Genomic DNA, 26,464 nt, shown 5'->3' on the forward strand with positions numbered 1-26,464 from the left:
ATGGTCGACACCTGTACCTTCTGCCAATTCTGTTGTCAATTCAATGCTTGTCTTCTTTGTATTCGTTAAGGATATTATCTTCAAGTATTGCTCATCCTTGTTAGACAGCTTTTTGGGTCTTCCAGCCCTGGGTTTGTCAATTACAGATGATGTTTCTCTATACTTGTTGGGTATGCTTCAGATATCGCACCTTGAAAATCGAGTGTTGTGAGCTATTTCACTCAATGTTTTTTCTTCTTTATGCAAGTCAAATTTGTTATAATAGTAGAAAACACCAGTGGAGGCTTTGAGTAAATTGTTGATGCTCATAATGCATCAGAGTAGAAAAATGCAACCTGAGACTTTTGCACAGCAGGGTACATAATCATTGAAAACTTGACACTGAAAGACTGATACAAGGATGTATCATTCTGACTGTAAAAGACAAGACTGCACTAATGCAATATCTACTTAAATGTGAAAGGCGGGCTCCCGAGTGGCACATCCATTAAAAGTGCATGAGTGCAAGATGGGCTATTCCACAGCCGACCGTGGACGGGAGTTCCCAGGAGGTGGCACTCAATTAGCTAAGCGTCGCCAGGGGTGGTCCAGGTCAGCCAGGGTGTCCTCAGCTCACCGCGCACCAGTGACCCCTGTGGTCTGGCCGGGCGCCTGCGGTCTTGCCTGTTAGCTGCCCAGAGCTGCGTTGTCCTCCCATGCTGTAGCTCCTGGGAGGCTGCATGATGAATCCGCAGCATGTAAAGAAGCGGTAAGCTGACGGCACACGCTTCGGAGGAAAGCGTGTGTTTGTCTTCGCCGCTCCCGAAGCGCAGGGGTGGTAGCGGGGAGCTGAGCCTAAATAATAATTGGCCATTTCAAATTGCGAGAAAAATAATGGCAACGAATTAAAAAAAAAAAAAAATGTGAAAGGGTATATTCACTCAGATGCACATTAAAATGTAGTTAACAGGACAATGTGTGATGCAGTAATCATGTGAATGATTTAGTAATAATGGCCATGATGAAACTCCAGAAAGCCTTTTTTAGAAGGCAAAACATTTAAAAAATGTATACATTTTGATGATAGAATTTGTTATACAAAAAAATGCAATCTGATGTACTTTTTGTTACTGTATAGTAGGAAAAAAGATGTTTACTTCTAACTGGATGTCCTAATGTGTTTGTCTGAAACTGCTAGATATTATAAATAGTTGGTAAGGTTACATTTCATGTTAAGAAGATATTAGCTGTTGATACACTTTTATATTAATGTAAAGACCAATAGATTAAATACAGTATATAGATTAGCACTAGTCTGGCTTCATGAACATTTTATTTATAAAGATAAATTATAAAGGAATAGTATTTAAGTTCACAGAACTTTATTTAAAGGTTTCAGACAGGAAATATGTAATGTCTAAATTCCTTTTTTAATAGTAATAATTTAAGGATAGAGAAATCCCAGCATCCCTGAGCAGAGTACAGTGTTGCACTGCATTTCATAACAGACTGGAAAATGCTATTTACACGTTCCTGTTGAATCTCCCTGGTCTGTGGGGGCAACTCATATATTCAGATGTTACTTTAGTGCACAATAGCCACTTAAAGTACTAATGGATGGGAAATCATGATTTGCTTATAAATTTAAAATAACAAAACAATTAAATTTGCTTTCACTACAATATTAAATAACATCTGTACCTTAAACCTTTTTTTTTTTTTTAAACATTTTTAAAATAAGGCAATGGCAATAAAGTTTACTCTTCTGATTTTGTTTTAGATTTTTTTTTTTTTTTTTTAAAGTCAATGCTTTCCAGCAGCTAGTCCACAAAAATAATTTACACAAGTGTAGAAACTGGCAGATTAGGGTCAATATCGCAGCAATGAATGTGATCACTTTGCTTCCTGTTGTGACTTCTTCCCTCTGGTTCAGGCTGATTTTGTTCCAGATACATATCCCTCTGGATAGCCTTGGCAAGCCTGACTGTCAGTGCACAGAGTATCGATCCCACAAAGTACAGAATGGCAGTTATTATACCAAAGAGGGCTACTGCTGCATCGCTTCCCTGCACATAGCAGTTCATCCAGGTGTATCCCTGGCGTGAATACAGCCGTTCCCTTTTCTTACACACATCTGTGGCATTCACCTGAATGACAAAATGGAGGTAAAGGCCAACCGCTACAATGTAGCCCATGCAACCCAGCACGTCGAAGAAAAACTCAAAGACAAGCAGCTTTATAGGGATGCGGTAAAGGGGCTTGGCGCCACCGATCAGAAAAAAAAGGGTAATGACTCCCACCACAAGGCTGAAAGCGACCCCTCCGTAAACCCCAGGGGCTCGCATCTGGCTGTACTGCATGTCTAAGTCACGCACCTCCTGCAGCTCTGTGCCCTGGAAAGGGTTGATAGCCGAATTCAGGCTGAAACTGCCAGTTGCCAGACCCCCAACTGATGTGAACCCAGACATTACTGCCTGGGCGACTGCCACACAGATTAGCACCATTAGATTTGTCCCTGTTGCAGCCATGTGAACTATACCTGCAAGGAAATAAAATAGGTATATTAATGTAGGGGTTTTAACTATAATAAACATGTTTAAATTCTTTCAAATGTAGTTGATGCTTAGTGAGAGCACTTATTGGAATTTTGTTCAGACAAGGGATGTCTCTGTATGTCACATATACATACAACAGCCTGCGCTAAATCCCTGTAGCCACAGACAACAAGTACACTACAGGTTTACTAAACTGTACTGTATCATACATCCTTGGAAACAAAAACAATATGAGGAGAGTTTCCATTTGAAACCACCAACTCAAATTTGTGGCAATAAAAAACAAACAGTCCTGCTTACACCACCAAAACTTGTATGTTCTAATAACTTAGTACAGTATTGATTTCTATCCCAGTTTTTTAAATCTCAAAAATCATATTCATTGTGAGTTACCAGTATGCACCATCAATCGTTGCTTAAAATTTCCATTAGTGTACTGTAACCGTCATATTTCAGGCTTGTTTAAAAATTATTATTATTATTTAATTATCATGAACATGACCACATATTTTAAATTTCCGAAGTCACACCTTAACAAATCCACAAGACAAAACTGAGTGTTCCAGGTCAGCGGGTAGTTTTAAGTATACACCAAATTGAAAAACTACTCCTAGGAGCAGTTTTTCAACAATGGCTGTGACAGTAAAGAGTTAAATTCGCTAAATGGAATCTTATGAATGTAATTAAATATAATCTTAACGACGGCTGTAGGTAATTTGGTGTTTTAGTGCTTACAACTCTATAGTCAACAGTTTCAACATAAAGGCCTATTAAGTACCATTTCAATCATGTATCCCTAATCTCAGAATCTTTTTTGTAAATGTTACTTTCAGATTAAAGTTTTTACATGTAAGAAATATTAACTCTCAGAGGTGAATAGTCAAGTTAAGAATACCATCAAGTTAACTATGCTGGCACGTTTATATATAAAAAATAAATAAAATGATTGTGTCACCCAGTTTTTAAAACAGGTTTCCCTTTCAAGTACGAAATGTAACCATTAATGAATGGGTGTTTACATTCTAAAAACCTGAATCCTGAAAATTATACACCAAAACTGCTTACCAAACCTGTGATGCAGGTACGAAAAAGGACTGCGCGCACAGATCTCGGCGCCATTTTACTTTTAGAGACTACCCTGATCGGACAGCCTTGTTCAAATAAGCACTTTGTTGCTTCTATTTAAGATTTGGGTCTTTAGGAGATTTAGGAGATATCTAGAATGTACCGAACAAACCACCATATTTAACAGTTTTTACTAAAATGTCCCAGTCAGGACCAGCACTGAGAGAGAAAGTAAAGAAACTACCCTGCTTTTCTCTCCTTCTCCTTCTAGAAGGCCCTGTGTAACTGAATATAATTGTTTGTTTCAGTAAAAATGATCCACAATCACACCACTCAATGTAATCATGTAAACCAATGTATTAATTTTATATAAAAAATGTTTTACTAGAAAGAAATAGTTAGTATATGTGGACAAGAATGACACTGAAAAGCACTTACCTGTAAAATAATAAAACATTTTTAAAAATTCCTAAATGTTTGGTTTGTCAGTAGATGTCCTTACATTTGTAGAGGAGTTCTTAATATATATATTTTTTAATATTACATAAAGCACACTCATAGTTAAGTACAGAGTATCCCTGTATTTCACTTTTTTATTATTAAAACATTTAATTTTATTTTTAAAAGTTGTGAATAATCATTTAATAAACTCAAGGTCAGCATTTAGCAGCGGAGCCAAAATCTGGAATTGATCAAATCGACCTCAATTTAAGCACAGAGAAGCTCTTTATAATCCTTTCTTAGGGATTTTAGCTCTGTTTCTCTGCATACATCTGTCTCCTAGACTATTAGAAAAAATGCACTTATAGTCTGATATTTGTTTCACTGGAACAGTTGTAACGATCACTTTGCACAACTGAGAAGCAGTTGCACTGTCCTCCCTAAGGAGATACTACCAGTCCTATTCCTATAACTAAATAAAAGTGACAGACAGAAAAGTAGGGACGTCAGAGGTGGCAATTTCAATAACAACCAGTTTATTGTTGTGAACAATAATGTCAATAAATGAAATATGAAAAAAACAAAATACAGATTCTCCCTATCTCGATTATTTCTTTACTGGGGGCGGTGGTTATAGACGTGTTGCACTTACGACGATCATATATATATATATATATATATATATATATATATATATATATATATATATATATATATATTAAATACAGTGCCTTGAAAAAATATTCAGCCCCCATCCACTTTTTTCACATTTAAGAGTCTCACAGCCTGAGATTTTGAAGCATTATATTGGGAATTTTTATTTGTGAGTCACACATTCTTCTTCACAGAGACCACCCCCCCCCCCCAGAAAAAAAAAGAAAATAGTAAAAAAATAATAAAAAATTTAAAAACTGAAATGTCATCATTTTTTAAGTTTTCGTCCCCCTGGATCAATACTTGGTTGAACCACCTCTGGCAGCTATTACAGCCAGTAGTCTTTTCGGATAAGTCTCTATTAACTTTGCACACCGTGATGGAGCAATATTTGCCCATTCCTCCTTGCAAAATTGCATAAATTGTGTCAAGTTAGTTGGGGAACGGTGCTGGACAGCAGGTTTGCAGTCTTGCCGCAGACTTTCGATAGAATTAAGGTCAGGACTCTGACTGGGCCACTCAAGGACATCTATTTTCTTCATTTTAAGCCACTCCAGTGTTGCTCTGGCAGTGTGCTTTGGATCATTGTCCTGATGAAAGACAAACTTCTTCTACAGTTTGAGTTTTCTGGCAGAGGGGCACAGGTTTTTATTCAGGATTTCTCTGTATTGTGCGCCATTCATCCTCCCATCAATCCTGACAATATTGCCAGTTCCAAAAAGTTCCACTTTAGTCTCATCAGACCACAAGACGTTCTGCCACATAACTGCAGTATCTTCTAGGTGACGTTTTGAGAACTCTTTGCGGGCAAGGATATGTTTTTTTTTGAGCCAGGGCTTCTTCCTTGCCACGCTCCCATAAAGGCCCTTTTTGTGGAATGCCTTGGAGATTGTTGATACATGAACATCATCGTCCATCGCAGCCACTGACTTCTGTAACTCATTCAGAGTCACAGTTGGCCTCACAGTAGCTTCCCTAAGAAGTGCCCTTCTTGTCCAGCAACTAAGTTTAGAGGGGTGCCTAATCTAGGCAGTGTGGTGGTAGTTTCGTATTTTTCCCCCACTTCTATACAATGGACTGCATTGACCTCCGAGGGATGCTCAATGCCTTTGAAATGGTTTTGTATCCTTCCCCAGATTTGTTCTTCTCTATAATCACATCCCTAACTTGCTTAGAATGCTCTTTCGTCTGCATTTTGATTATTTCTTTTGAAGGTCCACCATACTGTGGGACCATATAGAGACAGTGGTATTTATCCTCACAGATTAATTTAAAGCAGGTGGAGTCCATCAACAAATTGTGTGACTTGTTGAGGTAATATATTGCACCTGAGCAAATTTAGGCAGTCTCCCTCTGTTCCAAATGCTTCTTGCAAAGTTCCTGTGCTAACTGTAAAATATATTCTCTCCTTGGTAAATTCTTCTCCGTGCATTCTTTGTAAAATACCCAGGAGTTGATGGCTGCTAGGTCCAATATATTGTAAAACACCTGAACAGACCACCGTCTGGTTTTTATTTTCACTAGTCCCGATGCAAATTGACTGACGAAAGCAGGCTGACTGTCAGTCATTCACACAGGCACAGAGTAGAGACTAATCTAATTATAGCTAAACACATTGCGGACTGGTAAAGAAAAATAATAAAATAGAATACTGTTCTGTAATATCCGAATACAATTGTTTTCTGTGTGGCTGTCAATGTGACTGATCCCGAGGCTATTAGGTGGTAGCTGGTTGTGAGTTTTTGTATGACTCCCCAGGTTTTGCACACCTCTGGGAGTAGCTGGCTTGTGAACTGAGGTCCACGGTCCACGGTGTTCCCCATCGGGTGAAAATTTCCTGCAGCAAAATGTTCACAATCTTGGTGGTGTTCCTGTCCCACAATAGAAACAGCTCAACCCACTTTGTGAAGTAATCAACAATGACCAGGATGTAGGCCTTACATTTTTTACTTCTTGGCAAAGGTCCCATTAGGTCCAGACCCAGCATCTCTCCAGGCTCCTTCACAGTAATGGACTGGAGTTAACCAGCAGGTTTGGGGTTGGAAGGTTTGTAGTCCTGGCAGGTTTGACACTCCTTTATGTAGTGCCATGTACCTTTATGGATGGAGGGTCATCAGACCACCTCCAGCATGCGAAACAACCTCTTCATCCTACCCAGATGACCTCCCAAAGGGTTCTCATGGTAGAGGAAGGAATCTGTCAACTGTTCCGGAATAACCAGCTGGTATCGGAATCCTTGTTTAGGAATGGGCACCTGGCGATACACAAGTCTCTGCTGTTAAATGAAGCAGATACAGTTATCATTGGCAGTATTGAAAGCAATGTCGTTGACGACAGCGGTCGCTATCTGGTCCATCATGGTGGGAAGATCCATGCTACTCGCAGAGGCATTGCAGGCACACACTGCTGCAGAGGGACCTGAAGGTGGTACAACAGGACAGTACTCTGGAGAGTGCATCAGGAACAAGGTTAAGACTGCCTTTCCTGTAAATAACAGAAAAAGTGAACTGTTGTAGGTCCAGAGTTCCAGGTCAGTCTGGAAGAGGTTTTTGGGTTACTGAATGCCCAGGAGAGTGCAGCGTGGTCAGCGACAACCTCAAATCTCTCCAGATAATGCCCCCATTTTTCTACTGCCCACACGACAGTGAGACACTCTTTTTCGGATGTGGAGGAGTTCTTTTCGGCAGAGTTCAGTAATTTTGAGGCGTAGGCTATTACCTTCTCATCATCTCCTTCTAGCCGAGTCAAAGCCACTCCTAGTCCTACAATGCTGGCATCAGTAAAGACTCCAGCAAGGTCAGTAGTGCTGAGTGGTGAACAGTAGATGAAAAAACATCAGGAGGCTTAACATTAAACAGCTACATTTAAACAAGTAACAGTGAAATGAAGAGTTTAGACAACGTGCAGTATTCAATAAAAAAGAATGACTGCACTGAAATGATCTAAAGTAGTTTAGGTTCACTGATATTTTAAGTTTGTAATGTTGTAGGTTGTGATGGATTTCTCAGAGAAAGGGAGTCACCCAGCTTTAATACAGGTGCTGGCTTCTAAGGAGCTCTGAGATTGGAGGAGTGGATATTTGAATGAACCAATGGGGAGAGAGGATGAACAGAAGGTTGCAAGGAACTGTGGGAAATTAAGTTTTAACCTGGCCAGGCTACTGACCTCAATTAAAGGGACAGGTGGGTGAGACTTACACCCACATTATGTTGTATGGGAATTGCTACCTAATAATTCCTAATAAAAAATATTTAAGTAGAACACCATTCTTTTAAAAAATCTCAGGGTCTTTGTTCATCATGCAAAGAAAAACTAGGAGTCAAAAAACACACCCTTAGTTGCTGCGTTTTTTTTAAATAATGTGCTGGAACAATGAGAGTGACATATTACAGTACAGTTAAAAACTTTTCAAACAATTCTTACCCTTTGGGGGGGGACACCGCTAATGAGAGGCAGGCTATACCATAAAGAACTGCAACATAAAGAATCATAACTTACAGGGGTTAAACCACAAACAGTGTTTTGTACAGACTGCAGCATTTGAAAACTTTAGATCATATGCACTTTGTACAAACTAGCAATGCATTTGCAATATCTGAACATACTATTTTGAATAAAAGCCAATCCAGTGAACCCTCCCTGTGCTCTTAAGGAGTATGCACATTATCACGCTCTACACAACATTAACTTCCCTTGTGCACAACCTACCCCCTACAATCGCACCACCCAGCTGAATATAGCAAGACCAACTCCTTCTTATGACCTCTGTCTCAGAACACAAGGGGACTGACTAAGTGAGTGAGTGCTTGGGGGGGTTAGACCCACACACACACACAATCAAAATCTGTCCACCATAAAACCTGGGAAAGAAATACAATTTCCACCTGACTGTTTACAGCTTTGTGGTATGCTGCTCTCTACATAATGGCTTCATGCACCATGATCTGAAAAACACTTTTTTTCTTGGCACATGAAAAGCTATTTGCAGATAGATTATAAGGTCACTTGCTGATTTTGTGCTGCTTCTACGGCTGTGAGAAAACAATGCTAAGAGGGCTGAAGGGTGCATTCACCAAGAGGTTTTGTGTGCCCCTGTGAAAATGCTACATTGTGCTGTTGGAAGAATCTTGACAGTGGATTCCTGAGATGAGAGGTGCCCTTATTAAGCTGTACTGCCCTGAGGCTGCAAATGTGGTCTTCACAGGGGGGTTTCCCTTGTTTGGTCCCCTTTTGCAAAGTACGACTTTTTTGGTTTTATTAGCAAAGTGGCCAATTAATGACTTTTTAACACATGCATTACTCAAGTCGGGAAGATGATTTGATTTTATGTGAAGGAATATGGAACACAGTACCAAAAAATTTAAAAAACTAACATCAACCTTTTATTAAAAAATCAACTGAAATGGAAATATTGTCTCTAAGGATGCAAGATAACTTGATCGGAATCAGCGTCAATTGTTAATAAAACACTATATCGTGTTTCCCTGTCACTGTCACTGACAATTATTATTTTTTATCAGCTGTACTGTCCTTCTCTATGATACTGCAATGCAAAAAAACTACTTTAACATTGCCTTGTGCTTTATTAAGTTGATAACTTTTCTGAATAAATATTGCTCATACTTTAAGACAGCTGTGATTACAGATGTGCAGGTAATTTCCAATTTTCCGAGTAATATCTCATGTTTTTTGTTGGTAGGTATTAAATTAAACTCAAAACAAGCCTTTTAATACAAATTTAATTTTCAGTCAGGCTCTGGCATACCCTATTGCTGACTGACAGTTTAGTCTTGCCCAGGCCTACAATCCCACAATTTGCTGAAGAGATTATGCATTTCTAAATGATTTTATATCAAACTGATAAAACAAAGGCAAGACAAATAATCACAGATAAAATGTGTGTGGTTTGAATTCTGTCATTGTTATGGATCGGTACTCAATAACTGTGGAGAACACGTTGTTTGTGTGCAGAGAAATCATGGTTTTCAATTGTAATACTATTATTGAAAAAATCAAACGGTGCATCATAAATACAATTACCTTTTTCTATATAAAATATTTTTCGAGCAGTTATTTTGATAAAAAAGTACTGTATAAGTTTATGTATAATGTGTGTGTATTTTATATAGTAAAAGTGACGGCAATATATATTTCCTCACAGCTATAGGGAATTAAATGTGCTCACTTAAATGTGGCAAGTAACCCTTTTTATACTTGGAATCATGTTTCTCTAGGGTGAACAAAAGTATTTTGTTATTCTGAATGGACTGAGTCTGTGCCTGTGTAATGAAGCAGTAGTGGAGTGACTTGCATATTATTTTCTTTTATTAGTAGGAGAACAATACTGGAAATAATCCAGTAGGACATCTGGTATTACCTTATTTGATCCCTGTTTGATGTACAACCAAAACAGTTTTTGTGTAGCAATAGTGACTGAGAGTAAATATATGGAAAACTGTTAAGAGCACGAGCAATTGTGCATTCAGATTCAAAAGTATTTTTTAAAATTTTTATTTCACAGTCTCGTTCAATGTAAATCACTGACAACATTTTCAAATCCCAAAATGTCAAAGTAACAGAATTCTTCCATAACAAATGAGAAATCAACCTGTGGTATGAGATACTACACTCTCCAGAAAGCAGACTGAAACTACACACATACTTCAAGTTTCGAGGAAAAGTTACTGAGGTATGGTGTTGCTGTAATGAAATTAGCACAGTACATTATGATGTCACAAGAAAATGGGAGTTTTTGGAACAAAAAACCAAAGCATTCCCCAGGGGCATACAAAAGCATGGGACAGCATACAATCAATGCTTTGGACTACCTAGTTTACTCAGTTAATAAAATTATCATAAAATATATTCATACTCAAGGCTGTTTTTAAGAAATTTCTAAAACACCCTATACTTCACCTCGCTATAAAAAAGATATTGCTGCTCTAGAAAGAGTGCAAAGAAGAGCGACCAGAATTATTCCGGGCTTAAAGAATTGAATCTGTTCAGTCTTGAACAAAGAAGACTACGTGGCGACCTAATTCAAGCATTCAAAATTCTAAAAGGTATTGACAGTGTCGACCCAAGGGACTTTTTCAGCCTGAAAAAAGAAACAAGGACCAGGGGTCACAAATGGAGATTAGACAAAGGGGCATTCAGAACAGAAAATAGGAGTCACCTTTTTACACAGAGAATTGTGAGGGTCTGGAATCAACTCCCCAGTAATGTTGTTGAAGCTGACACCCTGGGATTCTTCAAGCAGCTCCTTATTGAGATTCTGGGATCAATAAGCTACTAACAACCAAACGAGCAAGATGGACCGAATGGCCTCCTCTCGTTTGTAAACTTTGTAAACTGGTTAAAGAAAAGAACCTTTTTTTCTTCTGCTGCAGCAAAAACATCACGTCAGGCAATGGCAAAAGCAATGGAGAGTGCTCTGTCTCACAGTGTTGAACAGCTGTTAGGTCTCCTGAAAGCAGCTTATTTTAATGCAACATCAATGTGAACGAAGATGCAGATGCAGTTTGTTTTGGTTTTTTTTATATGCAAATGTGCCTTTTCTTTTGCCATTCCCCCCCAAAATTTTGGAATCCCCCCATTGGCTGCAGCATAGGGGGCAAATTGTTATTATTAGACGGCTAACACATTTTGGAGTTGTCACCTGAGGCCAGCACTAACGTGAACATCACTGCACCTGCATCAAGATAAACTGTATTTGCACCACAAGCACTACAGCACTCACCCAGGACTGGTGACCGTGTTTGTATATGTGTGTGTGTACTTTGACTGTGTTTATTATTTGGGACTGCAAACCCTGTACTTACAACAGTGTAATACACATTGCTGTGTATTGCCTGGGATTTATTGTTTGGTCACCAGACCTGGATTACAGCATTAAATTACTTTGGATTATTACTGTCTGTCTTTTCATTGTGCATCACTCCTACAACTGTACCCCACGAACCACTTTGAGAGGTACACAGCATGCATTGAGAGGCTTTGAAAATGACGACGGATACACGCCTCATGATGGTCGTGCAGAGGTTGTGTGACCATATGGTAGACTGGTTGATCCCCACCAAGAAGACCAATCTACAAATGGCTATGGCAATAGTGGTGTAGCACTTTTGCCATGTGGTCTGCATCAACACTCAAGCTTGGCTATGGCGCCACATCCCAGACACCCTGGAAGAAGCCATGACACTAGCTGAGGACTTCAAAGACTCCCTGGTCTCCGATTGGACCGGCATCCTCACGGCTCCAACCAACCGGAGCCGCTCACCACCACATCCTCTCTCTCTCCCACCACCAGCCACACCAGCACCAGGACTGACATCTCCCAGACCGCTGACACCAATGGGCCACCTTGCCCTCCCCTTCATGAAGATCAAGGCTGGCCCCCAGCTGGGGTACAGGTGCTGCCCCTGCCCCTGTTGCCATATCAGCATTTGGTTGATCGTTTGGCCCAGGACAACCTCAAATCGTCTCAGCACCGACAACAGCAGCATTATAATAAAAACGCACTAATTTGAACCTTTCGACCAAGAGACAAGGTAATGCTGCTACTTCCCTCATTAGAATCGAAGTTATGTGCTAAACGGCAGGGGCCATATGAAGTAATTTGGGCTACAGGAAAGGTGAATTATGAAATTAGACAGCCCAATCGCCGTAATGAACGTGAAATTTATCATGTAAATGTATTAAAGCCTTGGCAGGCAAGGGAGGCCTTATTTATAGCCCCTAGCGAAGTAAAGGATGATTTAGGCCCTATCTAGAGACCCCTAGCACTAAAATAATTTCGATGGGGGAACAATTAGTTCCAGAACAGCAATGAGAGCTGCAAAAGCTTATTGAGGAGTTCAGCTATGTTCTTTCTGACTTGCTCGGTAGAACTAAAATTGTTGAATATGACATAATCTCTCCCTCAGTTGTCACAGTACGAGAGAGACCTTACCATATCCCAGAAAGTCGACGAAGTGGCGTTAGCAAAGAGGTTTGGGCAATGCTCGAACTTGGGGTTGTAGCATCAGAGTGGGTCATAATATCTTTCTCTGTATGAAATTAACAGAATTGAAATATACAAAAAGGTGGGTCTTAAGCCATTCTCTGTGTCTACTCGGTTTCTGCTCACAAACTCCCCCACTGACACAAAATGCTTTTAGAAAGGACTCATAAACTAACGTTAGGCTATTACCATAACCCTGGTTCCCTGAAAAGAATGACGACCATTATCGAATGGGAAGAGCCCTCTCTGACCGTCAATCACTGAGCATATATAGAAAAGCTGCCCTATCAGGGCCCTGCTGTGAGGAGGAAGTCCCTCCCACCTCCTGTTAAAGAGGTTCGTCCTCACAGTAGCATATCGCCATTTTCTTTCGAAATCGGAGGTCAGCTGGTGACACGACCTCGAAGGGTAATGGTGGTCATTCTTTTCAGGGAACCAGGATTATGGTAATAACCTAATGTTCCCTTTCAATGGAATGACAACCATTACCGAATGGGAAGCTGTACCAACGCTGTCATGGCTCCAGATTACCGACAGTACAGCCCCAAGGCGATAGCCTCAGAGCCCAAATGACGCCTAAGGGCATACCGCCTGCAACAACCTAGAGCCCAGTGTGAGGGCCACGCTCGGTTTGCAACATCAAGGCGGTAAAAATGCGCCAATGTCTGACTACCTGTTCATTAGCAGCATTGCACAGCCCGTTCAAGGAGGCGCCATGAAGGAAAGCCCACGAAGTCACTAGGCCCCTGGTAGAATGGGCCATAATGCCCCCCGGCATGGGGGAGTCCGTCTGTTCATGCGCCAAGCGTATAGCATCTGCCACCCAGTACGCTAGATGTTGCTTCGATAGGGTCTAACCTCTAGAGAGGGACCCATAGCAGACAAACAGCTGGGTGGACTGTCTCCTGGACGCTGAACTATCCAGGTAACAGCGCAGAGCCTGGACCGGGCAAAGCATGTGAGGTCTACAGTCCTCCTCTGACTCGTACGGGGAGGTATGAAAGTTTCCAAAACCACTGGTTGGTTAATATGGAATGATGAGACCACCTTTGGCAAAAAATGCTGGGTTTGTTCTTAATGATACCCGCGAGTCTTCCAGTGAAAGCCATACATGTGTCATCAATGGACAGCACATGAAGCTCACTTACTCTCTCTGTGAGTAGAAAACAGATTATTGTTTGTACGTATTAAAGAAATAATACATATTGCTTCATTAAACATTTAACTCGAACTGTTGCAAAAAAAAAAAAAAAAGTATTAAGCTAGGCAAACGGTCTTGTGCGTGTTTCGTTTAAGGGTGCAACAAACACAACATATGTTATGATAGGAATAATACATATAATAATATTTGATAGTGGAATTGGCTGCAAGGACTAAAAAGATTGTAAAGAATTTAAAATATTCACGAGTTTTCAGTATTCACTTTGTTGATGACAGCGGTATAAAGCACATACTGCTGATGGCACACACAAATAAATATTTCAAGACAGGCGATTAAAAAATATGGCCTTGCCGTCTGTATTTACTTTTCTCTCGTATGATCACAAAAGCTGTGACTGTCGGACACCAACAACAAGTGAAGAAAAACACGATCAGAGATCGTTTAGAAGATGGACAAGGTCTTGAAGGTCTTCATATTCTGTTTGTGCATATAATATTTATCTATGGGTACTTTTTAAATTTTATTGACATCCTACTGTACAGTATTTTCTCAGCACTGTTAAACTCATGCATACTCACCAGTCACAAAAAAACATGAAAACATTTTATTGCCGAAAACACTGACATTTATAAAAAGCATGACAATGAGCCAAAAACAGGATGTTCAACTAGTACTGCCATATTATACAATAAGGTTTTGTATTTAATCCCTCGCATTTTTTACCTTGTATAAATGCAACTGTATTTTCTTTCATGCAATGCAGTTTCCTACACGATCTAAGACAAACATTTTTGTGTCCCCCCCCAGGCAAAAATAAATACGTAACGTAACAACTCATGCACAAATTAAAAACCAAAACTAGTGAGTTTGATCTAACTTCCTCACAAATCCACAACTCCACACTCAGATCCAGTAATTTTACTGACAGTTCATTGAAACACGAGCAACTCAGCTCAGCAAAGCCTGATACTAGGCAGTAGAACATGTGATGTACCATGAAAGCGATTGGATGTTTTTGGGGTTTTTTTTATACAAACAATTTTAACAAACCTGGAGAGTTCCCACAAAGATCTTCTATGTAATATATTAACACAGAAGATCTTTGGTTCCCAGGTATGTGTATATCCTGACGTGACATTCGCCATCTCTATTATGCTAAATCCTCCAGCCGGTCCAGTTATCCAACCAGTGACATCACTGTCAATATTGAGGAACACACTAACAGAAAGTGCTGGGCGCCTGCGGGCTTGCCTGTAAGCTGCCCAGAGCTGCGTTGTCCTCCGACGCTGTAGCTCTGGGAGTCTGCAGTGTGTAAAGATTCCGGCAGCTGATTAGTTTTAATTGTTTGCTGCTCATAAAAATATATATATATATGAGCCAATTTACACATTCACTTCATTCATGAGACAGGCAATTTTAAAATCCCGTCTCAGAGTGTTGCAGGACTGTGGAGCCTGTTGGCAGCCGTAGTCACAAGTCGACACCGGCAGTGACGCAGACTGGCTGACAGTATGACCGACAGCTACAAGCACTGTGCTGCGTCAAAAAGTCTGCAAACTAGGGGGTGCTTCAGTCCTCCTGGCGCACCTATAGAGGTGTCTGCAGCTGACGTACGACTTTTGTCTGCGAAAGAAGTATAAATCAACCTTTACACAGGGCAATCCTCGCAGGATTTGGTCTCATGCAATATAGTTGCTACTAGTAAATTGCCTATGCAGTTACCGCTAGAGCTGCTGACTCGCTTTTGAGATCAATTATTATTAATAATAAAAAACAAATCATGGAATTATTTTCATTCTCCCGTGACACTAGTAAAATTCCAGCCTTTTAAGACTTACATAATGGAGACATGGTTTTTCAAGCATTTTCAAGCCCTGGAAATCAGTCTGACATTTTTCCATACTTTGTCTAGACTAGCGTATGAACCCTGTAGTAGTGAATAAACAGTCAAAACCAATACCAATCTAACAGAAGCTCCAAACTAATGATAGTTTCAGTGGTGTGCTCAAAAGGACCGAAATTGATTGAACATTAAGTCCATTGCACTAGTGTTTTAAATGATTGATTTAATGTTTTTCTGTGCCAATGGTAAAAATGAAATGCTTGTATTGTCCCTTCATCTAACACTTTTTAAGTTTTGTATGATATCCCTTAGAAGTTATTTACTTGAAGGTACATTATATTTGTAATATTTTTTTAAATTTAGTCAATGCCTTTGGACCATTCCACTTGAATGTTATTAGGGCCCTTATCAACATATCCCAATTCAAGATTCAAGGTGCAATTCAAGCACATACCTCTCCGTGAGCACACAACTGAGCACTTTGACTGAGGCTTTGCTGTGTGTCTCTCCCTGGAGGCCTCAGAGTAGTCATCTGGGGCTGATGAAGATGTTGGCCCTGGATACCTTGGCTCAGAAGCAACTTGTCTTGGATAATGATGTGGCTGTGATCTTTTTCAAGGAAGAATATTACAGCTTTAGAAGATTTCCCTTTTCCAGTGTTTTCAAGTTTAGATTTCTGTATTCATGCAGACAGTATCTAGCCTTGCACCACAGCCATTAAATAGCCAAGTGTCAAAACAATCAGAAGCCAGCAGTCACAAGTCAGAAAATACAGACTGTATACAAATAATGTAAATTCAGTTGGAAAACAGAATTGCAAGATTACATCCATACCTATAAAACAGTCAATCCTGCTAAATTAAGAAATATTAAAAGAAACAAAATAAATTAAAAGACATTGAAAAATATTTCTATTCAAAACACTTGCATTTCAAATTGTATGTAATACTGAAAAATTATAGGAGTAGTAAATTACAAGACCAAATGTTAGATTGGTGTTTCTCATTAACAAGACTTTGCTGTGTGTAGGTTGTGGGCTATGTACTTTCAGTATGCATTCACTTTTCTGATCTTGCAGAATTGGAGATTAACCTCAGGACAGTCTGCAGCTGGCAGGTTTAATGGCACAGGTTTTTTGTGGGTGCTGCTAGGGCAGGTTGTGATGAAATGAGAAAACCTCTCTCAGTTCTCACTGGCGGGCACTTATTCTGTCTCTGTGGATTGTAAAGGATATATGTCTTCAATCACAACTTACGCATTCCACTACCTCCCTTTTGACCTAACAATCAGATTTTTGTCATTAAGTATCACCTTTGCCATCTGCAAAAATGCTACAAATAAAATAACTTAGCAACACAGAAACTTCTTGATTACTTTTTCCTAAAGCAGAACTGAAATAAGTTTAAAAAGTGACTTTTCTTGTTTCAATTACTTTTTTAAAACAAAATTAATTTCAAAACATCAGGGTATACTGTAGACAGACCTATTGAGATTCTCATTTCATGGTGTGGTGTATGGGAGGCTTAGTAAGCCAGATTGCATGCACTGTAATAATAGGTTAATTGTTTTAAGTGGATTTGCACTCCAGGTTGATTAGTAAAAGCTGAACTAATTGCATGTAACAAATTAATTCCATTATGCAAATTAATGAGATTGCTATTGAAAGTTCAAAATAAATAAAATCACAACGATTCAGTATCCTTTGCACTAATTTTGTAAATGTATATTTAACAGATGTGTGTCTACTGCTATGGCCACATGTTTTGCATCACCCTATAGAATTACCAAATTTTGCTTCATAAAGTCATATACTTAACGAAAAACTGACAGAAATTGAAAAATGTGACATGAAATACTGTACTACAATGATAGCTTCTGATATAATTTTGTAGTTTCTTTGAATACATGGTGTTAAATAAAATATCTAAATTCTGTTCATATTTTTAATTATTTTATTTTTTTTAAATGATGTCTCAATCCTAAAATTCTAGGTGATGCAAAACTTTTGGCCATAGCCGTACTGTAGAGTTGCATAATCTAGCCCTGTCTATTCTACTCATCTTCTGACGTTCATGACCATTTTGTTTGTTAACTACACATTCAAAAGTAGTTTGAACTGTAGGGACACAAACTTCTTCCGCCTTTAAAGTCCGATAGCCACCTGTTTACTCTGTGATGCGAACAAGTATGCCTTGTATATTACTTGCAGCCTTAGGTTCTAAATTATATTTTTAAGCTCCACTATAGATCAGGAAGAAAGACATTTAAAGGCTAAAAAAAGGGAGGCTCAAGTATAATTGTTTAGGAGACAGGAATTATATAATCATGTGCAATGGTCTTCTTAAATAGGTGACCTGTTCTGAGAAACTGGAATACGCATACTTATCTGATGCATGAAGATTCACTGCTCGCACCAGATGAATGCCCCATATGTCATGTGATGTGTGCAACACTACAAATTCAAATGGAAAGTCACTCTTCTCCCAGATGCCCACCTTCTTGGAAAGTCACCTACCTGTCACTGGAAGCTGCTGGTCCTCCCTGGTGTAGGTCTCTTGCATTCCGGTACTCATGATGATCATCCCGGCCTCTTCTGTCTCTGTGACGTCTGGCCTGGTGGTTCCGTTCTGGATTACTGGACGGTTGGCCCACGTAAGACATCCTTGTACTTTGATTGGTTTTCCTTGAGACTTATTTACACCTATAGATGTGAAAAATATTTTTTTATGAAAAAGGATTTATTCCTCCCAGTATGGTGGTTTTGACCTTGCAAATCACTTTGCACATATCCTTACATCTACCCCATGGTGTCCGTCTTTGTTACAGTACATAAGTGACATAAGCAAGTCTGTCAAAGTGATCAGTGAAGTCATGACCGCTCAAGCATGGGAATTATAACTGTCTAAAAATAATATGAAGATGTATTATGTATTATTCATCAACAGAAATAGCATTTTGTACAATGCTGAACTGAAAATCACTTCACCAGAACGTCCCATTTACCACTATTTCACTGGATGCCTACGAGGGCTTGAGAGTAAAGAAAGGCGTGAGGGTCAGCAAGCTTGGGGAATGTGAGTGCTTGAGTGACAAAGGTATTAGACATAGGACAGGCAACATAGGTCGGGCAATATCCTCTGGCTGCTGGGCAGGTTAAGATGAGGAAGGGCCAGGACAAGAGGAGGATGAGAGACAGAACATATGAAAGACAAAGCTTTCAAGTCCAGGCCGGGTCGGGCAGCATCCTCTGGCTGCTGGGCAAAAAAAGGAGAATGAGACATAAAGGATAGATCCCGTCACTACTCAGGCAGCATCAGCTGGCAGCTGCGTGGCATGGAGAGTTAGGGAAAAGTGTCTCAGGTCCGTATAGGAGAGACGAAGGAAGAGAACCCTCCCACCCCCACCTAAACGGGGTCCAACTCGGCAGGTGGGGGACTAGGCCTATCTCAGAGGGGGCAAGAAAGTTGCTCGGACCTGGAAAAGAAACTAGGGAGAGTGATGGCCGGTTGAGGCCTCCATGAGGCTAGCGCATAAGCTGCGAAAGTATAGATGTGGATGGGAGTCCCCTCTGACTGGCGAGGAACCGTAGGTGATGGCAGTGACTTGGGCAGGAGGCCGACCCAGTCGGTCGGGGGAGTGAGACTCACTTCCCCCCCCCAAAAAAGGACCCCTGGCTCCCCGCAGAACCACACTACTGAGATATGAAAGAGAACGCAGAGCCACACACATAGATGATAGGAAAGGCTGGAAAGAGAAACAAAACAAAGAGAGGTTAGTATGATGGGCTATGGATTGGAGGCCATCTGCACTGTGGAGAGGAAACCTCTGGCGGACCTGGCGGAGAGGGGGCCCCCACTCCAGGCATACTAACGAGGGACTGGTGAGCTGCTGCAATGTCCGTGGGAGAAGACCTGATTTACGCCTCCACTGCTGAAGAGGGCCAGTGCCCTATCGTTTTAATCAGGTGCTAGTTGAGTCTGGCACGTGCAGTAGAAGTGGCTGTTTCAATCCAGAAGGAGTGGGGAGAATAGAACTGAGGGGAGAGCCTGGGCCTGGACAGAAGGATGCTGAGACGGGAAGCAAACCAATGTCTTGTAATGATGATTCTTGAAGAGTCGATGAAGAGAGGATCTGAAGTGAGACAAGAGTTCCTGGTGGCGAGGTACTTGGTTAGGGTAGGGCTGAGACAGAGAGGAGACTCAATTTTTTGAAAACTGAAAGCACTCACCATGATGTAACTGGTATGTTTTTGAAGTCCTGACGAATAGGATGAAGTGATTTCCGAGGACTTGAGTGAGGTCGGAGCGCTGAAGGCTGATTGCTGGAAAGCTGGAGATTGAAGGGACTAAAAACTCAGAGCAGCACAGGAAACCGAAGAAGGCGACTAGGCACAGAGCTTCCATGACAATGTCATCGACAAGGGAGAAGCAGCCGCAATGGAGGGAGGAAATGAGTCGAAGGAGGATATCCGATGAGATCGGTTGTCTTGGAGAGGCAGGAGGGAGGCTCTTCTCCATGCCCCGATTGTCAGGCGGATCTCCAGGATGGAAAAAAGGGGGAAGGGAGGGACTGGAGACGGTTTTGGTGCTAGATACCTGAGAGGTAATTCCTGATGGAGAAAGGGGCCAGGTTAAGGGCTAGCCTGAGGTATGTGATAAAAGGTGAGGATGTGCTAGAGGTTATAGGTGGTGGGAGAAATCCGATTCTGAGCACAGAATGTGGTGAAGGAAGACCAGACAGTAGAATAAGAGCGAATGGAAGGGGCTACGGCATTTTTCATAAAGTTGTGGGCTGACTGAAGGAGGACGGAGAGTGTGGAGTTTAGTGGAACCCAAGTTGATTGAAAGGGGGAACTTGCTACGGGTTGGGGTCTGCTTCTGGGACCAGGCTGTGAAACCTGTGGACCATCACACAACCTCCACCATGTTTAACACTGGGCATGGTTACATTTTTTTTTTTTTAACTGCAAGGTGTAGTATTCTGTAGTAAAATTACTACAGCTGGCCAAAGTCCAGTATCTGGGTACAAGGTATGGTTCAGAAGACCGCATGGTTGATATGGCTTTACACTCCAACTCTATCAGTTGTATTCCCCTGTTGTAAGTTGTATGTCCTGATTTTTTTTTTCCCCCCCAAGGTATTTACTATATAATTGTAAATCTCGAAAAACTACTCACTTCTAAATCTTTTGCAGTCATCTTTGTATTACTTTAGTATAAATACATGTTAACTTGGATTCATATGTTGTTATTTTCTGACTTTATGTGAACGAAAAGACACACATTTTCCCATTTTCCCATTGGAAATAGTGATATTTTGAAATATCACTGTTCTGGTCACAAAAGCAAAGTTTGTGGGGAATAACAGCCATGTTCTATACTTTTGAGGCATAAGCAATTAGGAAATAACACTTACTACCCAGGAATAAAAATTGTGTTACATAGTGTTATTATTGAAATTGAAACTATTGGCTTCAGTGAAGCAGGGTACTATATTTGGTTATTGCGATTAAAATCCTTGTTTATGTATAAAACATTTGGTTTAGAACAGTTAGTGATGTACAATACTGTGCAAAAGTTTTAGGCAGGTGTGAAAAAATGCTGTAAAGTAAGAATGCTTTCAAAAATAGACATGTTAATAGATTATCTTTATCAATTAACTAAATGCAAAGTGAGTGAACAGAAGAAAAATCTACATCAAATCCATATTTGGTGTGACCACACTTTGCCTTCAAAACAGCATCAGTTCTTCTAGGTACACTTGCACAAGGTCAGGGATTTTGTAGGCATATAGTCAGGAGTATGATTAAACAATTATACCAAACAGGTGCTAATGATCATATGCCGGGCTTAAAAGGCATGTCATATGCAGACAGGCTAAAAGAATTGAATCTGTTCAGTCTTGAACAAAGAAGACTACGTGGCGACCTAATTCAAGCATTCAAAATTCTAAAAGGTATTGACAGTGTCGACCCAAGGGACTTTTTCAGCCTGAAAAAAGAAACAAGGACCAGGGGTCACAAATGGAGTTTAGAAAAAGGGGCATTCAGAACAGAAAATAGGAGACACTTTTTTACACAGAGAATTGTGAGGGTCTGGAATCAACTCCCCAGTAATGTTGTTGAAGCTGACACCCTGGGATCCTTCAAGAAGCTGCAGAAAACAGTGGGACCCTGGTACACCCATCTACTGTCCGGAGAAGTCTGGTCAGAAGTGGCCTTCATGGAAGACTTGCTGCCAAAAAGCCATACCTCCGACGTGGAAACAAGGCCAAGCGACTCAACTATGCACGAAAACACAGGAACTGGGGTGCAGAAAAATGGCAGCAGGTGCTCTGGACTGATGAGACAAAATTTGAAATATCTGGCTGTAGCAGAAGGCAGTTTGTTTGCCGAAGGGCTGGAGAGCGGTACACGAATGAGTGTCTGCAGGCAACAGTGAAGCATGGTGGAGGTTCCTTGCAAGTTTGGGGCTGCATTTCTGCAAATGGAGTTGGGGATTTGGTCAGAATTAATGGTCTCCTCAATGCTGAGAAGTACAGGCAGATACTTATCCATCATGCAATACCATCAGGGAGGCATCTGATTGGCCCCAAATTTATTCTGCAGCATGACAACGACCCCAAACATATAGCGAAAGTCATTAAGAATGATCTTCAATGTAAAGAAGAACAAGGAGTCCTGGAAGTGATGGTATGGCCCCCATAGAGCCCTGATCTCAACATCATCGAGTCTGTCTGGAATTACATGAAGAGAGAAGCAACTGAGGCTGCCTAAATCCACAGAAAAACTGTGGTTAGTTCTCCAAGATGTTTGGGCCAACCTACCTGTCGAGTTCCTTCAAAAACTGTGTGCAAGTGTACCTAGAAGAATTGATGCTGTTTTGAAGACAAAGGGTGGCCACACCAAATAGTGATTTGATGTAGATTTTTCTTCTGTTCACTCACTTTGCATTTTGTTAATTGATAAATCTAATCTATTAACATGTCTATTTTTGAAAGCATTCTTACTTTACAGCATTTTTTCACACCTGCCTAAAACTTTTGCACAGTACTGTATATACAGTAAATAAGTTAAAATATGTCTACAAGAGCAGCCTGCAGTATTTAGATGTCACAACTCGGCGATTTGAACTCACTCTCACGTTGCAGAAGCGCAGCATAAGGAGCCAGAAGATTGCAGTACAGAGGCACAGGCTCAGAGTGCCTGTTGAAGCTGCCTGGTCGCCATGGCAACTTACCACTCCCAGTAGTCACTGGATGAGGCGTTGCTGTGGTAACCATGGTGTGTGAGGTGCAAGTGGAACAGAGTTGGAGTACAGCAGTGTCGTTGGTGCCAGTCTTTCTGATGAAAATGCAGACCAAGTTGAGTAATGAAGTTGCGCTTTGAACGGCGCTGTTCTTTGGCTGGAGAATGGATGGAGCAGGAAAGATTAACATTGGAGCTCCTGAATAGAGAAGCTGAATGATGAGAAGAATCACCTAAGCAGGTAGGGAAATAGTTAATAATATCTTGGCAGAGCTGTGTAGAGAAATGACCTACAGTGAAAGGAGCCAGGTTTAAATATCAGCAAGGATGTTAAGCTGAAGCACGAATGACAGAGTCTGAGCGCTTGCTACAAAAAAAAAACAAACGCAAGACACAGAGAGGAAGTTGTGTTAGGTTAAGGGAAAAAGGAGGAGATTGACAGGTGGGGCTGGAAAACAGAACGCCCAGCGCTGCCCTGGCCACGCCCCTTGACTGACGTGGCAAGTGCTGCACTATTTTAGAGATGACTAGAAATGAGCTGCCCCCCATGGATGTGATTGAGCCAGCTGATCAATCAAGAAGTACCACAGAACAAATTCAACTGAAATGCTTGAAAGAAGTAGACGTCCAAAGAAAATTACGGGTACAGCAGGTAGGAGAATCGTCAGAGCAGCCAAAAAAAAAAATTCAAGATTAACAACTAAGGAATTAAAGAAAGATGTAGAAGCATCAGGCACAACAGTCCACGAAAGAACTGTACACAGACACCTAAACACAGTGCAATCCACTTTTAAAGAAAGTTCATAAAACAAACCTTCTCAAATTAGCCAAGAAATATGAACAGGAATCTGAAGCATTCTTCAACACAATTATCTAGTCCAGTGAGACTAAAATAGAACTTTTCCCCAAAAATGGACCACAGTGTATTTGGAGAAAAAAAAGGGAAAGCCTTCAGTGAATAAAACCTTGTACCTAGAGTTAAACATAGAGGTGGTTTGATCATGATATGGCAATGTTTTAGTGGTTCTGGGACTGGAGACATTCATGTGATTAAAGATTGATTGAATGCAGCCATGTATCAAAACATTAAAAATACAATGACCTAAAGCACATGGCTAAGTCAACTCTGGAATGCTTGGAGAAAACGAAGATAAAAGTTCTGGAATGGCCTTCACAATCACAAAATGCTTTGGACTGATCTGAAAAAAATAAATTAAACCATAGCCAAGCTTTGCATATCTAATCTGTCTGAGCTGAAGGCATGGGCCCAGATTTCACCAAAAAGATGAACCATACTGGTGAAGAATTATCATAAATGCCTGAAACCCACTATAAAAGCAACATTTTGTCACAAATAAATACTTTAAAGCAAATGTGTGTTTGTTCTTTTATAAAGACTATTTGTTTAATTACTGCAAATGGTGTGTTTTGCTTTTTGTTTTGTTAAGAAGTCATTAAAGTTTACCAAATACTTGTCCTTATTCTGTTACTTTGAATTATGGCATACTAGGTGTAGGGTGTCAATACTTTTGTCTGCAACTGTACATCCAACAGATTTAAAGTTAGGAATCTGTGTCGAGTCTGAGGTCCACATTAGTTGACAATTCGCCATTGTTTTGATGAAAATCAGTTGTGCTCCCCCTGCCCCCTATTTGTGTTTTATCTACATGCAAATGTTCAAAGGAATTTCATTCTTAAATTCAAAACCCTCCTAATCTCTGACATCTGACAAAACTGGCATATTTTATAGACTATGCAGAGCAATGTACAGTATTGTACTGAAGTGGGCTTCTGCAATTGGGTGTGCTTCTAATTCTATGGACCACTCAGGTCTGCTACTGAAGTTTATAATCTTGAAACATGTCCACATACACTTGCATTTATTATGAAATACTATTTTATATGCTGCAGCACTTCATGGTTTGAAGAGTAATAATTAGATATTTACTCTACATCCTTGGCAGAGAATGTGTATGGTACTAATGCATTATGTTAAAACTATAATTAAATTAAAATCACAATAACTAGTAAAAAGGTACATTTTATGCAGTACTGTTGAAGCTACACAGGAAATTATGCATAGTATTTTTCATGAGCCATATTGCTTATAGTTCAAACCTAATGATTAATTTCAGCATTCATATTTTATAAACTGAAAGCGACACCTCATAAAACTGCACTGCCTGGTAAAACACATGTTCCTACTCCTTGATATCCCAAATAAACTCTCATGAAACTAACTGATATGCACATTAATTATACAACACTATGGTACGTATATTAGAGCATAAATATAACTTTCGTTTAAATTTGAGGGATGCAATTGGTATAGTAAAAAAGAGATTTCATTGTGAACAGTTCTACATAAAATACAGTATTATTTAGAGATAAGCGTATTGAGTAGGGTATGTCAATAAAACACAAAACGAAAAGCCAACAACAGCCTTATCGACAAAATAAACTAGTCTCGTAATTGTTTAACTTGTATGAGACTCACTGTCGACCCACTTTACTGGAAATGACACTGATAACACAGGTCTACAGTTAAACAAGTAAAATAGTCAATACAAAAAAAGAAAAAAAAAAAAAACACAGAATGCTGAGTTGTCAAACCAGTCTTTCCAGTGTTTGTTACTTCGTATAACGTTGCAGGGATTGCATACAAAAACTAAGAAATCACAACTGTGTTTTAGCTCGTTACGTATAAATAATGGAATTGCGGGAATCTGTAAAATCCCATTACATGATCAAAGACCTTTTGTCTCGTAATTCACCTGTTACTTTTATCTGCTGCTTACTGTTCTAGTGGAGGGAAAATTCACAATTCACTGAGGTTAACTCGCTAAATTAGCACTCAATTACTTTCGGTAGCATAATCAAGGTAAAGTTAGATGTTCGTAACATTTGTACTAATATTTTAAATATGGAACTTAATTTAATACAAACTTTACAAATCTTCCAGCTTACCTTTTTTTTCTCGGGTTCCAAAAAAATAAAAAAGGAAGAGATCTCGCGAGCGTTTGTGAATTTGAGTCACACCCTAGGGTTTGGGTGCAGCTTGTGAGGTACATAGCTATTACAGTAGCAGCATATCAGATACAGTTACTGATCGATGGTAATTCTTAAAATTGCAGAGTATAGTGTTAAGAACTAAACGTTAAAATAGAGTTAGATTATGTGGAGGCATTGGCAATTCGCCGTTGCTTTAATGGTTAATCAGTTCTGAAGAGCTGTGATTTCACCCTGATGCCCCTCTATCACCTGCAATGTGTCACTTATGTGCCAAGTAAAAGTAACTGTAAGGCAGCATACAACTATAAGCAGGTGGGACCAGCAGAGTTCAAAGGACACAGCATCATGTTTTCTATTTAAACAAACAAACAAAAAAGTTTGGAGTTAATGCAGAACTCAAAGCCGGTGTGTATATATACAAAAAAAAATATATAATATATAATATAAAATATAAATATATATATATATATATATATATATATATATATATATATATATATATATAT

At 39.9% G+C, this 26,464-nt stretch overlaps 1 protein-coding gene across 1 annotated transcript; it reads right to left on the reverse strand.

Annotated features, from left to right (window-relative positions):
• Positions 1–903: 903 nt before the first annotated feature.
• On the reverse strand, positions 904–26,276 carry si:ch211-191a24.4 (uncharacterized protein LOC100150331 homolog). The gene is made up of 4 exons (XM_041247994.1): positions 25,914–26,276; positions 18,217–18,402; positions 16,156–16,310; positions 904–2,518 (listed from the first exon to the last, which is right to left on the reverse strand). Exons 2-4 carry the CDS (start codon positions 18,360–18,362, stop codon positions 1,818–1,820), a joined length of 1,002 nt encoding a protein of 333 aa, XP_041103928.1. The 5' UTR covers positions 18,363–18,402; positions 25,914–26,276; the 3' UTR covers positions 904–1,817.
• Positions 26,277–26,464: the final 188 nt, after the last annotated feature.

This window comes from Polyodon spathula, chromosome 4, assembly GCF_017654505.1.
Source record: "Polyodon spathula isolate WHYD16114869_AA chromosome 4, ASM1765450v1, whole genome shotgun sequence".
Taxonomy (NCBI): domain Eukaryota; kingdom Metazoa; phylum Chordata; class Actinopteri; order Acipenseriformes; family Polyodontidae; genus Polyodon; species Polyodon spathula.